The sequence below is a fragment of the Quercus suber genome, unplaced genomic scaffold (genome assembly GCF_002906115.3).
Source record: "Quercus suber isolate HL8 unplaced genomic scaffold, Cork oak 2.0 scaffold_298, whole genome shotgun sequence".
In the NCBI taxonomy this organism is placed as follows: Eukaryota; Viridiplantae; Streptophyta; class Magnoliopsida; order Fagales; family Fagaceae; genus Quercus; species Quercus suber.
Window position 1 is genome coordinate 609263 of NW_027069754.1, and position 16252 is coordinate 625514.

General features: G+C 35.7%; 1 protein-coding gene across 1 annotated transcript; it reads left to right on the top strand.

Annotated features, from left to right (window-relative positions):
* The first annotated feature begins 5269 nt into the window (after window positions 1-5269).
* On the top strand, window positions 5270-11556 carry LOC111983018 (uncharacterized). Its single transcript, XM_024014664.2, has 3 exons — window positions 5270-5572; window positions 10243-10365; window positions 11012-11556. Exons 1-3 carry the CDS (start codon window positions 5419-5421, stop codon window positions 11221-11223), a joined length of 489 nt encoding a protein of 162 aa, XP_023870432.1. The 5' UTR covers window positions 5270-5418; the 3' UTR covers window positions 11224-11556.
* The last annotated feature ends 4696 nt before the right edge of the window (window positions 11557-16252 follow it).

Here is a 16252-nt window from a genome sequence, read left to right on the forward strand (position 1 = left end):
ATCAGGTCCAACAAGCTGGTGGGGGATTTCCTCTTGTAACCCATTGTTGACAGAGGAAGGGCTTCTGAAGCGAGGAAGTCTGCTTCGGTCAAACAAGGGTCGCCCAAGTCCCCAGGAGGGTCCTCAGACTGATCAAGCTGGGCGAAAACTTCAAACGCATCCTCTTCCCTTTCTGGATCCTTCTCGGCAGCCTCGGCAAATACTTGGGAAGAAGAGGGGACGGCTAGGGTGACAACTTCTGAATCAGAGGGCTCCTCGGGGAACAAAAATTCGTCCTCGGTCACAGTAATTTTTTGAAGCCGAGGATCGTTCGCTCGGATCACGTGCTTCAGAACCGGAAATGATTTCTGGACAGAAGTATACCCCAAGATTTTGTGGGCGGCTCTAACTTGGTGGTCGTCCTCGTTTACAAAGACTGATGCCCTCAGTACCTTCTGCAAATCCTCCTGGTTGACCAGGTGGAAATGGCGCTCAAGGGCGTGCGGGTCTGCAGGGAGAAAACACCACCACATTAGTAAAAAAAAAAAAAAAGAAGGAAAAAGACAAGAGAACTTGAAACCCTCCCTACTCCCACTGCCCCACCTGGTATTCCCTCCGTTGTTGGGCAGTAAAGGCCATCATGCCACTCCCCGGACAAGATGAGGAAATTCTCGTTCAGCCCCTTGCTGGACTCAGGGAGGCACTCGATGAGCCATACCCTGTCATCCCTCGTCTTCAGGTAATAGGACTTACCCTTAAGGAGCTGAAGGTTGTAGTACTAGTTCACGTCATGGTGGGTCAACCTTATCCCCATCTTCTCGTTCAGGGTGTCCACACAGCCCAAAATCCTAAAGACGTTTATTGCACACTGGGTGGGGGCCAACCGGAAGTGCGTGAGGTAGCCCCTCATTACCGGCCCCATGGGAATCCTCATCCCCCCTTCGAGGAAGGCGATAATGGGAATTACCACTTCGCCCTCCTGTCTTTGTAAGAGTCAATCCCCATCCTCACAGTACCTCAGACCTACGTTGCTAGGAATCTCATAGTCGGCGATGAATTTCTCCATCGCCTCCTCAGTGTAGACGTACTTTTTAAACCTACCCATCCCAATTGACGCCTAAAGGAACTAAGAAAGAACAAGCGAAGGAGAAGAAGGGGTGAAGAGGAAGAGAGCTCAGAGAGGGATAGAACGACTTACTGAAAGTGGAGGAGCTCCTCGGACAGGCTTTTTGTGCTGCAGATGTAAGTGAGAGTGTAGTTGAACTCAGGAGGGACACGCGAGCATTCTTGATTGCAAATAGGAAACAAGAAGAAGCAGTTCGAAGGGGTATTTATACCCCAAATCAAAAAACCATGCAGGTTGTCCCGCCCATAAATTCGAGACAAATCTCCACCGTTGGATTGGTAACGCCTCGTTGAACATGGGGAGCACAGAGCCGCCTGAATTTAATGAGGGGCATGTTACGCGCTCCGAAACGTCAGCAACGCGCCTTGGGCAGATGAATAGACCCCAGGGCTGACGGGGTGTAAGGCTCGACTAAGCACGGAGTAGGCCCGAGGATGTCAAAACCCTTCTCTCCGCCCGAGGATGCATGCAGCAAGGTTTTGAGGGGCTATTGTGGGGCCAGAAAATCAGGCAGCCTCGGCCCACTTCAATCCAGGCCCAGAGGCCCGCGCCAAGGATGCATGAGGGGTTCGAGGATGAAAGTGCGATGTCCGCCCCCCGAGGAACATATCCGAGGATGACCCCGTCCTCGGACATCCGAGACCTCGGAAGTACACGGGCACCACTCCACCAAAGGGGAGTCTTCTTGAATATCCGAGGAGGGGAAGGGCAAGTGCCACGCGTCGGCGACGGGAGCACGGTGAAGGAGCAAGTCTTAGGCGGGCTGTCACCTCCACATTGAATACTCTCAACTAACGTCCTGGCCGCATTAATGAGGATAGGACTCCTAAACAGTGTTGCCTTGGGTGCTGCAACCCACAGGGGGAATGGGGATGCGGCTGATGGGACAGATTCTCAAGTGGTGGCCTGACTGGTCAACAAATGGAGGGTTAGGATCAGTTTAGAAAGGTATATAACGTAAGGATTCTCTCCTGAAAGGGGGACGGGAGATCTGCATGAGGGAGTACTGTAGCGACTTGTGTTCTCTGGACCTTTGTAATTAGTCTTAAAAGAAATGATAAGAATGCCAAGCCTCGGAAGACATGCCCGAGGAGTATCCTTGTGCATCCCAATTTGCGTTTAGGTTGACAAGCCCACATGCAACCATGCAAGGCAGTTGCATCCCTTACTAGAGCCTAGTTCTTGAGCCCACTCTCTATAAATTCATTGAAGGAAAAGCTGGGCTTGGGTCCACTCTCTCAACCTGAAGAAGTGTCCCAAATCCGGTCCCTACAATTTAGTTTTGAAAATTTCTGCTAAATGGTTTGTTTATCTCACTATGTATAGTAGTTTATACTTGATTGTTCATACTAAACCAATATATGATTATCTTTGTGTAAAAGATGGAAAATGAGATTTTGAGTAATTTTTTAACTGTATATATTACTAAATAATTTAATAATTTTAGTATAATGAAAAATATAGGGCACAATTTTGTTGATTAAATTTTTTTTTTCTTTTAAGAACTTCATTGTATTTACTCTTTATCTCAATTGGTAAAATCTCTGATGATTGAATAAAAGATCTGGAGTCCAATCCCCACCTATACCAAAAACTGTTTGGTGTATTGGTCTAATGATAAAGAGCTATTATCGAGAGCGAATGCCATAGGTTAAAATTTTCTATAAAAAAAATAATTATAACTTACCAATCATGATAGGACCATCACTTTTATTCTTCTAAAAAAAAAAAAAATCTTTCTTGGCCACCTTGGAAAATATCCTGGCTCTGCCAGTAAATGTCACTTATCTTTTGAGGTATAAAATTCCATTTAAGGTTGAAGATTGACCGGTTAATATTCATTTTATTTGATAATGTCAAATAATCAATTAGACTATTGCACAAAATAAATAAATAAATAATATAATATAATATTCATAAATCTCACACTCAATAGTTTTCCCATGCATCACGCGGATTAGCAACTAGTTATTAGAATTTTGCATCTCAAAAGGTAGGAAGAACAAATTTTAAGTGAAAAATATTATGATTAAAATTCAAATAAATATTATTTAATAAATATTTAAGTAAAACTCATTTTAGTTGTCATGATAGATCCCAAAATGTTGGGTTTTGTAGAGCTTAGTTGTATTTGATCTAGATTAGGACTCGGCCTGAAATAAAATTACTATGGTTTTTAATGTGAGATTTTTTTAGGCCTAGTCCACGAAGAAAATTTTTTGGCCTGTTTTGTAGCCCATTGTGAATCCTGTGCACAAGATAGAAAAAACTATTGTTTTGGAGATTAGAGTTTTGGGCATTGTTTTCTTTTAGAAAAAAAAAATTTTTGTACCACTGCATTTTGTATTTTTTTCCTATGAATAGTGAAATTCCTGCAACTCCTTGGAAATAGGCAAATTGCCGAACCACATAAATATTGTCTTATATAATTGTTTTTTTTTTTTTTGCGCATATTTTTCTCTATTTTTGCATCTCATAGATCTGAGAATTTCATGTATATTCGCTACACAAATGCATGGAACCAGCCTTGCTTAAACATGTTGCATGTTGTGAATTTTAGATTTAGATTTGGGTGTGTTCCTAGAGTTTTCCATCAACTTTAGCTAAGAGCATAATAAGAATTCTTGGTTCTAAAGATTCTCATTTTGGCTCTAGAAAATCATAAATGCAAAATGTATTTTTTAGAAAATACATTTGACGGAATTCAAAAAACTTGCCCAACACAACAGAAGTTTGCAAAATACATACATACATACATACATACATAAAAGGTAGGAAGAACAAATTTTAAGTGAAAAATATTATGATTAAAATTCAAATAAATATTATTTAATAAATATTTAAGTAAAACTCATTTTAGTTGTCATGATAGATCCCAAAATGTTGGGTTTTGTAGAGCTTAGTTGTGTTTGATCTAGATTAGGACTCGGCCTGAAATAAAATTACTATGGTTTTTAATGTGAGATTTTTTTAGGCCTAGTTCACGAAGAAAATTTTTTGGCCTGTTTTGTAGCCCATTGTGAATCGTATGCACAAGATAGAAAAAACTATTGTTTTGGAGATTAGAGTTTTGGGCATTGTTTTCTTTTAGAAAAAAAAAAAAAAAATTTGTACCACTGCATTTTGTATTTTTTCCTATGAATAGTGAAATTCCTACAACTCCTTGGACATAGGCAAATTGCCAAACCACATAAATATTGTCTTATATAATTGTTTTTTTTTTTTTTGCGCATATTTTTCTCTATTTTTGCATCTCATAGATCTGAGAATTTCATGTATATTCGCTACACAAATGCATGGAACCAGCCTTGCTTAAACATGTTGCATGTTGTGAATTTTAGATTTAGATTTGGGTGTGTTCCTAGAGTTTTCCATCAACTTTAGCTAAGAGCATAATAAGAATTCTTGGTTCTAGAGATTCTCATTTTGGCTCTAGAAAATCATAAATGCAAAATGTATTTTTTAGAAAATACATTTGACGGAATTCAAAAAACTTGCCCAACACAACAGAAGTTTGCAAAATACATACATACATACATACATACATACATACATATATATATATATATATAATTCAATACTTAAAAGAGAGAAAATTTGAATCCTAATTTTTCTCATAAAGAATAATAAGTAATGTCACTAAATCATAAGACTCTTCGTTACTAAAACATTTTACTACTAGAAAGCTGTAAAATCAACCTTAATGAATTAGTTTAGTGATTCTTAAAGTCTCGTGATATCTACAAGATAGGTTCAAAACCTTTTGTTAGCACCTTGGTGTGTGTGGGAGGGGGGCCTTATACTCTACAAGATAAGTTCAAAGCCTTTTATTTGCATCTTGGTGTGTGTGTGTGTGTGGGAGGGGTACTTTATACACTTGATGGAATAGTCAAATACTCGGTGAGATCTAGATATCCATGTTTGTAAGTAAAAAAAAAAATTGTAAAACCCCAAAATTGCTTCTTCTTCTTTTTAATTATATATATATATATATATATATAATGCATTTAGATTGCATTCCTTCATTGGACCTTTAACTCTATGATTGGGCTTCTAAAAACAGAAAAGAGGGTTGGACTGGGCACAAATAGAGTCAGAAAAATCATAAGCCCAAGTTGACCCAGCCCATTAGAGTGGTCTGAAAGCAGTAAAAAAAAAGGGGGTCACCCCACCAGTCTGCTCTGCTCTGACAAAAACCACTTCCCTCTCTTCCCTCTCCTCTTCCACTTTGGAGGCACCCTTTCTTTCAATCCATCTTTGCCCACCACAACACCACCAAGAGAAAGAAAAATAAGAGAAAAAAGAAAAAAACAATGGGAGGTGGGCGAGAGGTGCCAATATCGCTGGAAGGTTTAAGGGACAAAAACTTGATGCAGCTGAAGAAACTCAACACAGCCCTCTTCCCTGTCCGCTACAACGACAAGTACTACGCCGATGCCCTCTCTTCCGCCGACTTCACCAAGCTTGGTCAGTTCCGTTTATCTTTTTTCACTGCCTCATATCATTATCTTTTATGGGTTTTGCTTCTTTTTACTCTATCTTTGATGGGTTTTTGTTATAATGGTTTATTAGGCTCGTGATAGTTTTTAATCCTCGTAGTCTATCTTTGATGGGTTTTCTTTACTGGGTTTTCCTAGTTTTCTTGTTTTCATGGTGTAGCAGTTGTTAATTGTTTCTTTTTGCTGTGGATTATTACGTGTTATTCTGTATTATATTTGATACATTTGGATTTAAAGTGAGTCAACCCCCTTTTTTTTAAGTGAATCAACCTTTCTTCTTTCCTTTTTCATAACTTTTTGTAGGATTAATATTTTGACAATCCGACCATTAGATTACATGTTTTTATTGCTCCCAATATGCACGCCAAATTTCGTGTTAATTGGATATTATTTACCAAATTCGTCATATCCTCAAAGAGCCGAGAGAGTTTTATTATGTGTATATTATAGTAAAGCGTGATTGAATATCTTTTGTGTGCGCTCTTGCTAATAGGGTCATTGTGGTCTTCTAAAACTGTTATTGCCCATGATTTAAATTATTGTATTAAAGTGTAGGAAATATACAATGCACTTGTGCGTTTGGAACTTATGGATGCAGATTTTTGTTGATTGCTTATTTGCTGAAAGTTGGCTCAAGTATGGTTGTACCTAGAAAAAATGAGGCTTTTAAAAGCTGTTCATAAGCAAATAAGCTAAAAGAAAAAGCTTATGGAAATCAGACCCTTTGACATTGCTATTATCTGAAGATTTTTACTTTTATTTGTTGTGAACCTTGGAGCATTGTGTTTAGTTCTTAAATTACAATTAATTCAAATCCAATTTGAGTAGCTTTTTTTTCACTCAACGTTTCCTGTTTGTTGAAGAATTAGTATGTTAGTTTTGATTCTAAATGAATCATTTCTTTTCACAAGAAGAACAACATGTTTTCTAAGTCATTAGCTTTTTAAGTTATATGCCGAGGTTGTTTAAATATGTTAGGAATGGGGAAAAGAGGGTGAATGAAGAATCCGAGTATGGCCTAATGCCAACCACTTTTAATTATCAGCTTGAGTACTTTTTCAACATCCATAGCTGTTCAGTGCCATTTCCTCTGTTATATTAGAGGCCATCATGGTTTTCTAGTCAGTGCAGTATATATCTTCGTTTTAGTCTTCCTCTTGGTGTTGTAGTTCCCTCTCCTTAAAATCACATCACTTGATTTGTTTTTTGCTTGCCACTAGCTCATATTAGATGACTAGATCTCATTTTCTATTTTATTGATAGTACTTCTAGCCCTTTTTTGTTGCATTCATTTTCTATGCTATGCTTTCTTTGATTGGTGTTGATACTTTTTAACATTCCTCATTTCAGATGTGTTCAAGACCTTACCAATAAAATAAAATAAAAACTTAGCCTGCTTGACCATGACCAGATTTGTCCCTTCAAAGAATTCCACCCGAAAATATTTAGCACGTGTTCATTTTGAAAAAAGATTGCGTTACATTGTATGTACCATTATGCCAATTATTTACTTATCAAAAACATTATGCCAATTATTTATTATGTAACAAAGATCTTCAATGATTCTTAAGACAGCCAATTTTTTTCAAAAATTTTGTCAAACAATTCCATAATTCCTGAATTACTAATGAATTTTTTGAATGTCCATGGACAAATTGTTGGACATAAGACCTTTTGTTTTAGCACTACCCAAGACTCAACACACCTTGCTTTTGCATAAGATTGTTTATTTATTTATTTTTATGTATTTCCCTTTGTTTACAGTAATCTAGTTTGTTTCAGAACTTCAGTGACTTTAAGTCCCTTAATATATCCCATCAAAAAAAAAAAAAAGATTTTTTGATAAGTAAGAAATATGTATAATCAAAAGGCTACTCTATGCATAAAAAGCTTAAAGCAAACCAAAATTTACAAAGAAAAGAAGTCCCTTAATATATTTCTTTTTTTTTTTAATAAGTAATAATGCTTCATTGAAAATCAAAAGAAGATGAAAAAAGAACCCCAAGTACATAGGCAGTATAATTAGGGTACAACAAAATTACATAAACCTAGAAATTCCTGGAAGAAAAGGAATGGCCGCTAAGGGCAGCCAACCAATCAAACTTGGTACGTAAGAGAGACATTTTTAACTCCACTGATGAACACAGTGAGGCATGGCCCCCCATATATCAGCAACATAATGTCTTCCAAAGCCCCCTTTCCAACAACTCCACCACCCTCCTTGGCATGACCCATTGCACTCCAAAAAGACAAAACACCATAGACCATATGTCATACACACAGGCACAACGAAGTAACAAGTGGTTGGTGGTCTACTCACCATGTTTGCACATACAGCACCAATCAACAATGCTTATATTCTGCTTCCGAAGATTCTTCACAGTGAGAATATTTCCCCAAGCTGTTGTTCATGAGAAAAATGCTACCTTAGAAGGAATCGTAACCTTCCAAGTTCCAAATGATTTTTTATTTATGAAAAATAAGGGAAAAGCCCCTTGCTAAGAACCTGATAGTAAGACTTTACCACAAGAATGCTGCTCCTAGCAGGGCTCTTGAAAAGCCACTAATATATTTCTAATTTTAACAGACAACCTCATAATTCCTGAATTGTGCTACAAGTAATATTTGAATATCCTTGCAAGAATTCTTGGATGTCAAGACACTTAACATCACTTTTCAGTAATTTAGTCTCCAACTTCCCTGAATTGTTGCTATGCTTGAATGTACAACATGTCCTAATGTGCCCATCTTCGATTTATGCAATATAAATCCCTCACCTGTTCTCCTTTATATACTTCTTAATTGCCAAAGTACTTGCATTTTATGTTCTATTCTTTCAGGTTATGATGCCTCTTATGGTAGTTATTATTTCTTCATAAATTCAGTAATTACTTCCCAATTCTACACTTATCAACACTACATTCAGCAATGTATTGAATGACAATTCAAGCACTGTAAGAGGTGCCTATCTTTATCTACTTCTAAACTGCATGGATGATAGATTTATCTATGATGTGTTTCTGATGCATCCATTAATTTGGTACTACGCAAATTCATCTATTCAAGCTTTATTTTATGGGGCCCAAGAGTGAAGTCCAATTGAAGGTCATGTGGAAGGGCAAAGGCCTTTGAAGTCTAGTTATATGTCTTAGGGTTAAAAAAAATTTAATTTAGGTTTTTATTGTACAAGACTACAAGTTATGGTCAATTTTAAATTCGAACAAAAAAACTATAATTTTTGCAACCCCTACGAATTGAGGGTATTTTGATAGTTAGTTCAGTCCAAAATTGTCCAGGAGATTAGAAGTATCTTGGGTTTTATTTTCTTTGAGACCTAGTTAGTTTTTTAATTGGTTATTACCTTATTAGAAGCAACATGTTACGAATTTGAGTTCATGATTTTTTTTTTTTTTTTTTTTTAAGTAATAAAAATATATTAAAAAGAAGAAGGGTGTCACTTGAGTATACAGGAAGTATACATTAGGGACAAAAACAAATCAAGTGCATAAAGTACAAAAGTCCATGAAACCATGGACTGAAGAAAAAGAATGAATTTGCTTCTCCCAAATAAAATAAAATAAAATAAAAAATTTGGGGGTAAGGCTAGCTACCAATCAGCCCCAGACCTTGCAAAAGTGAAAGATGTGCACTGGATACAACCTTTTTAGTCAAACTATTAAGTCCTAATGCTACTAGTATAAGACAAAGTTCTTATATATATATTTATTCTCAATTTACTTGAAGAATAGATGGTGTTTATGAATATAAAAATATTGAGCATTTTTAGTATTAAGGCGTGTTGTTCATATTGTTCTTTTTCTCTATTTCTTCTCTGTTTTCTTCTTCTCTTTCTTGTGGTTCTGTTTGTGGGTGTTGTTCATCCAGTGCAAGACACCATAAATTTCTCTCTTTTCCTTCCTCCTTAAAACCCCAAGCCATGCCCTTCCTCTTGCCTATCAAAACTGTGACGCCCCAGGTACTTTCTCTACCAAATAGCCATAAAAGTTTTATATATATAATTCTCATCAAACTCTAGCCATTTTGAGTCCTAACCGTTTCTTCTACAACTCTTAACTTTGATCTGCAAATCCTCCTAAATTCAACTCACCACAAGCACATGTAGACAATTCTTCAATTTGTGCTGCATACACGTGGACTCATTGTAGGTTATTACTTTCTTCATTAGCACATAGTTTATGGGGCAGTTGTGTGTTGAGCACATATTTATGGCAAATGCCTACAGTGTCTATCAAAGAGAATTTTCTATAGATCATCCAGGGGGATGCACATGTGCACAAGGAAGAGTACAACTCAACTCAATTATGCATTAGTTCAAACTAATTGGGGTCAGTTACACAGATCCTTAATGATAGGATCCATGTACAAAGAAGGCTATCTAGATAAATTTACATGTTATCTGTAAAACACAACATGTCCAAAAAAATGGGCAGAAAAATGGTGTATGCAAAGCAAAATTACAAGAATCTATTCTTATGTATAGCTGTGTATCCACAATTTATGACTTCTATAATTTTCACACGTCCAACATCCACCATTTATTTTGAAGTGTAATTTTGTAGTCCACATTGATAAATTTGTTGGTCATCTTAAAGCGGCACTCTTTTGATTTTTCCTCAGCATACTATGGTGATATCTGTGTTGGTTCAATTGCATGCCGGCTTGAGAAGAAGGAAGCTGGAGCTGTCCGTGTTTATATCATGACATTGGGTGTCTTAGCACCATACCGTGGGCTAGGCATTGGTGAGCATGCAACTTATCTTCCTTTTGATGAGCTTTTGTATAGAGTTTGTTTGAGAAGCCAAAGTAATCGTGCTTGTTGATATGACTTGGTCCAGATATGTAAATGATTTTTTATTGACATGGCCATTTAGGTTTTACAACTTGCTAAACAGCGCAGTCACTGTTTAATGATCGTAAGTCCTGTGAAATGAAAACTAGTTAAGAACAAACACATTTTTTTGGTTGTAGTTCTTGAAATTTTTGCTGAATATTGATAAGAATTAATTGGTTTTGGGTATTTGTTTCACTTTTGTTTCCTTTGTTATAATTTAATACACAATATAAAAATTGATTAATGTAGATTTACTGTGTTCCCCCATATATTGGTTTACTGCAGGCAGCATAGCATTCACACAGATGACAGCAATGTATGAGCATTTTTTTACAAATTCAAAAGATTAATATTGTGGTCAACTTTTTGACAAGCACTAGATTTTGCTGCTTGTCAAACAATTGAGTCATTGTTTAATGATCTGAAAACCTGTTAAATGAAGACTAATTTGGGGAGATTAAAAAAGAAATAAGAATAGATCCACATACATTTGGCTGGAATTCTAAAAGTTCTGTTACTGACTGATTTAGTAATTTAATCCTGGGGATTTGGCAGGTACGAGGCTGTTGAACCATGTTCTTGAGCTCTGCTCCAAGCAAAACATTTCTGAGACTTACTTGCATGTGCAGACAAACAACGAAGACGCCATAAATTTTTACAAGAAATTTGGGTTCGAAATCACAGACACCATCAAGAACTACTACACCAACATTACTCCACCAGACTGCTATGTTGTTACAAAGTATATCACTCAATCAAAGAAATAGTGTCTCAAAGCTAGTTCTCAGTGGTGGAGTCATTGGTTGTTGCGGCATATTATTAATTGAATTTTACCTTGCATCAAATATACCGGAATTTAGTATCTGAACTTTGAGGTTCTTAACATGCTAAGTGCTTCGGTGACTTAGAGCTATTTGATATGCTTTGGCTATTTCCTGATGTAGTGAATAATGCTTTGGCAAAACATTTGAAAATTTTGTGTCCTGGGACCATAGGCCAGAGGGGTTTCCTGAATTAAGGCTGCATTTGGTTCAATGTAAATTGAATTTTGAGGGTAAAATGAATGCAGGGAAAAATGAATTCCCGTAAGGAAAATGAAATCATGGTGTTTGGTTCTGCAATGAAAAATAGTCCAGAAAATTATTTTCGGTGTTTGGTAACATTATAAAAATGCTATTTTTCTACAAATATGAGACTTACTTGCATGTGCAGACAAACAACGAAGACGCCATAAATTTTTACAAGAAATTTGGGTTCGAAATCACAGACACCATCAAGAACTACTACACCAACATTACTCCACCAGACTGCTATGTTGTTACAAAGTATATCACTCAATCAAAGAAATAGTGTCTCAAAGCTAGTTCTCAGTGGTGGAGTCATTGGTTGTTGCGGCATATTATTAATTGAATTTTACCTTGCATCAAATATACCGGAATTTAGTATCTGAACTTTGAGGTTCTTAACATGCTAAGTGCTTCGGTGACTTAGAGCTATTTGATATACTTTGGCTATTTCCTGATGTAGTGAATAATGCTTTGGCAAAACATTTGAAAATTTTGTGTCCTGGGACCATAGGCCAGAGGGGTTTCCTGAATTAAGGCTGCATTTGGTTCAATGTAAATTGAATTTTGAGGGTAAAATGAATGCAGGGAAAAATGAATTCCCGTAAGGAAAATGAAATCATGGTGTTTGGTTCTGCAATGAAAAATAGTCCAGAAAATTATTTTCGGTGTTTGGTAACATTATAAAAATGCTATTTTTCTACAAATATTTTACATTTTCTCAGCCATTTTTAGAGCATTCAAACAAATTTTATTACAGAAAATTTCAAAATATACCCTTAACACAATCAAATTATACACTTAATACAACCAAAAATCAAAATAAAAAACATTGAGGGAGAGGAAGAAAGAGTGAGATCGGAGGGAGAAAGAGTGACAGAGTGAGGGACAGAGAGATAGATCGGGAAAGAGCGAGATCAGAGTGGATGGAGGACGGCAGCTGCCAGATCGATATATCGAGAATGAGAGAGATTGGTCATGGGTCATGGGCGACAAGATCGGTCATGGGCAATGAGATTGAGACGACGAGATCGGTCAAACGACGGCAAGCTTCAAGCGGCAACAAGATCGGCAACGTGCTCCAAGTGGTGGCAGGCTTCAAGCGGCGGCGGGCTTCAATTAGCGGTGGGGTCAGGTCTCAGGTTCAACTGTTCAAGCTCTCTCTCTCTCTCTCTCGATTCAGGTAGGCTGAAAATGGGTGTAATTAGTTTGAAGGTAAAATAGAATTGTAAATTATTTTACACTTCAAGGCTTGATATTTTATGGTCAACGGAAATCATTTTCCGTTTGACTGAATTTTCCGGCCAACCCAAACATACCCCGTGGTGTAAAATATTTTCTGGAGTCTGTTTACTGCCAAAATAAACACAACCTAAGATAAGTTAGGGATTATTGAATATTGTGATACGGCATTTGAATTTGATTTCTTACTAGACTATTGTTTGTACATGGCCCTGATATGCTGCCTATTAGATAAGACATTTTCTCAGCAAAAACTATAATTAAGTCAAGATTGACACAAGATTTTTCATAACTTATGACATTGCCTGAAGTGATTGAACTAGTATTACTTACATTTTGGTATGTCACTAACATCAATTTTGTTATGTTTGAATCACAAATTCACAATAACACATATCAATAGTTGTGAAAAATAGTGTTGTCAGTGGTGGCTCCATATATATCTCAGGGTGGTCATAGGACCACCCCGATTGCCAAAAAATTATATATATACTTGAAATTAAAAAAATTATATACTAAAGTAACCTATTTTGATCACCCTAATAATAATATTGAATACCTTGACTTGAGAATCACAAAAATTTGGATTAACAAAAATAAAAGTAATGTTGCATTTACAATATTTTCACAATAATTTTACTACAAATTGCAGCTTCTAACTTGAGAAATAATATTGTGGTAAGCTGTTATTAATTCTAATTTGAGCCTAATATTAACATCACTTTTTTACTCATCAATAAGCAACGTGCTCCAAGTGGTGGCAGGCTTCAAGCGGCGGCGGGCTTCAATTAGCGGTGGGGTCAGGTCTCAGGTTCAACTGTTCAAGCTCTCTCTCTCTCTCTCTCGATTCAGGTAGGCTGAAAATGGGTGTAATTAGTTTGAAGGTAAAATAGAATTGTAAATTATTTTACACTTCAAGGCTTGATATTTTATGGTCAACGGAAATCATTTTCCGTTTGACTGAATTTTCCGGCCAACCCAAACATACCCCGTGGTGTAAAATATTTTCTGGAGTCTGTTTACTGCCAAAATAAACACAACCTAAGATAAGTTAGGGATTATTGAATATTGTGATACGGCATTTGAATTTGATTTCTTACTAGACTATTGTTTGTACATGGCCCTGATATGCTGCCTATTAGATAAGACATTTTCTCAGCAAAAACTATAATTAAGTCAAGATTGACACAAGATTTTTCATAACTTATGACATTGCCTGAAGTGATTGAACTAGTATTACTTACATTTTGGTATGTCACTAACATCAATTTTGTTACGTTTGAATCACAAATTCACAATAACACATATCAATAGTTGTGAAAAATAGTGTTGTCAGTGGTGGCTCCATATATATCTCAGGGTGGTCATAGGACCACCCCGATTGCCAAAAAATTATATATATACTTGAAATTAAAAAAATTATATACTAAAGTAACCTATTTTGATCACCCTAATAATAATATTGAATACCTTGACTTGAGAATCACAAAAATTTGGATTAACAAAAATAAAAGTAATGTTGCATTTACAATATTTTCACAATAATTTTACTACAAATTGCAGCTTCTAACTTGAGAAATAATATTGTGGTAAGCTGTTATTAATTCTAATTTGAGCCTAATATTAACATCACTTTTTTACTCATCAATACATAATAGCTGGTCACATAAGATTTGTTATGAAAATATTATGAATATAGCATTACTTCATAAATAATTCTGGCCCCCCAAAATATAATCCTTAGCCTCTTTAAAAAACCAATAAATAAATAAATTAGATAAGTAGATAACAACAATAAAAGTAATGTTATATCAACAACAAAAATGCATTTCACAACAAAAATAAGAGTAATGATACATTCACAACATTCTCTTTGTTAGTAGAAAGAAATGGTAGTACTTCATGTATTTGCGCTTTTTTTTTTGGTGACATACATACAAGTTATTTCTTTATTAGATTTTGTATAATTTAATTTTTTTAGTGACTACCCTAAAAAAAATTCCTAGAGCCACCACTGAGTGTTGTTTAGACTTATTGGTAGATTAAAATGCATGTAGAATGCTACAACAACCAACAAATTCAATGGAAGGAAATAATAATAATAATAATAATAATAAAAAGAAATTACATTTTACCAGCTTAAATTATATTCTCATTTACACTTACCATCCTAAACTTTCAGAATGCATGATTACCATCTTAAACTATACCTTTGTGTTTCTCCTTGCACCATATCACCAATTAGGTTGTTAACTTGGACGGAAAAACATGTCACGTGATCTTTGCATACATGATACCACATGAAAAGATCAAATTGTCCTTCTTCAATTCTTTAAAAACAAAATCATTTAACAAATTTAACCATTATGGTGCCACATAATCTTTGTTTTAGACATGGACTAAAGTGGACCAAAGTGTAAACAATGGTATAGTTTAGGGTGGTAAAATAAAGTTGCCCTCGAAGTGGACCAAAGTGGACTGAATAGACTAAAGTTGACCGAATGGACCAAGGACCGAAATGAACCAAAAAAGACCTAATGAACCAAAGTGAACTGAATTAGACCAAATAAACCGAACTGGACCGAAGTGGAGAATTGTACGACTCCAAGGACGGTACAAATAAAAGAGGATTACTATGATGAAGATGATGATGTGGTAGAATTTGCAACTTTTGGAAGTTGGTTCTCTTGCTGCTCAAGTGTTGTGAGTAGGGAAGCATTTTATTTCATCTAAGTCCAACTTTTCCCATAGTTCTATCTTGAATGGGCTTTGATTTTCAAGAATTTATTTTGCCATGACAAGGACAAAAGGCATTCCTATTAACAACTGAAAGAAATTATTTTGCCACCGTAGATCCGTGTTTGGGAATTAGATACACAGCTAAAGTCCACAATGAGCCAGAGTAACATCATAATGATCACAACTTCCAATCTCAATAAGTCAGAGAAAAAAAGTTGTCCCTAGCATTACTGGAATTATAAATGCAAAGGAAGGAACCACCGTGACCTCAGGACCTGGTGTCCAACCACAGCATGTCAACATTGGCCATGTTAAATTACATAAAAATGCTTTTCACTAAGCTCAAGTGCTTAACACCATGTATTAAGGACAACTGGACGTATAACAGATCATGAACCACTTAAAGATAGACACTCATTACATAATACCAGGAATAACACATTTGTTTACCAAATCCTTAGATAACAAGTTCATTTTTTTTTAATATAAAAAAACAAGTTTTGACTAATTTTTAAAATTAAGAGAAATGCTATGTCCACAATATTTTCACAATAAATTCTAAGTGGCAGTTTGTTACTGATTGTTATTGTTAGGACAAAAAAATAATTTCAGTGGTAGGTTTAAATTTAAACCAATAACAACTAACAATTTATTATTTATTGTGAAAATATTGTGAAAGATAAAGAATTTAGATTTTTTTTTTTGGGTAGGGAATAGGGTGTAAACAGGGGTTTAGTTTAGAGTTTTACTA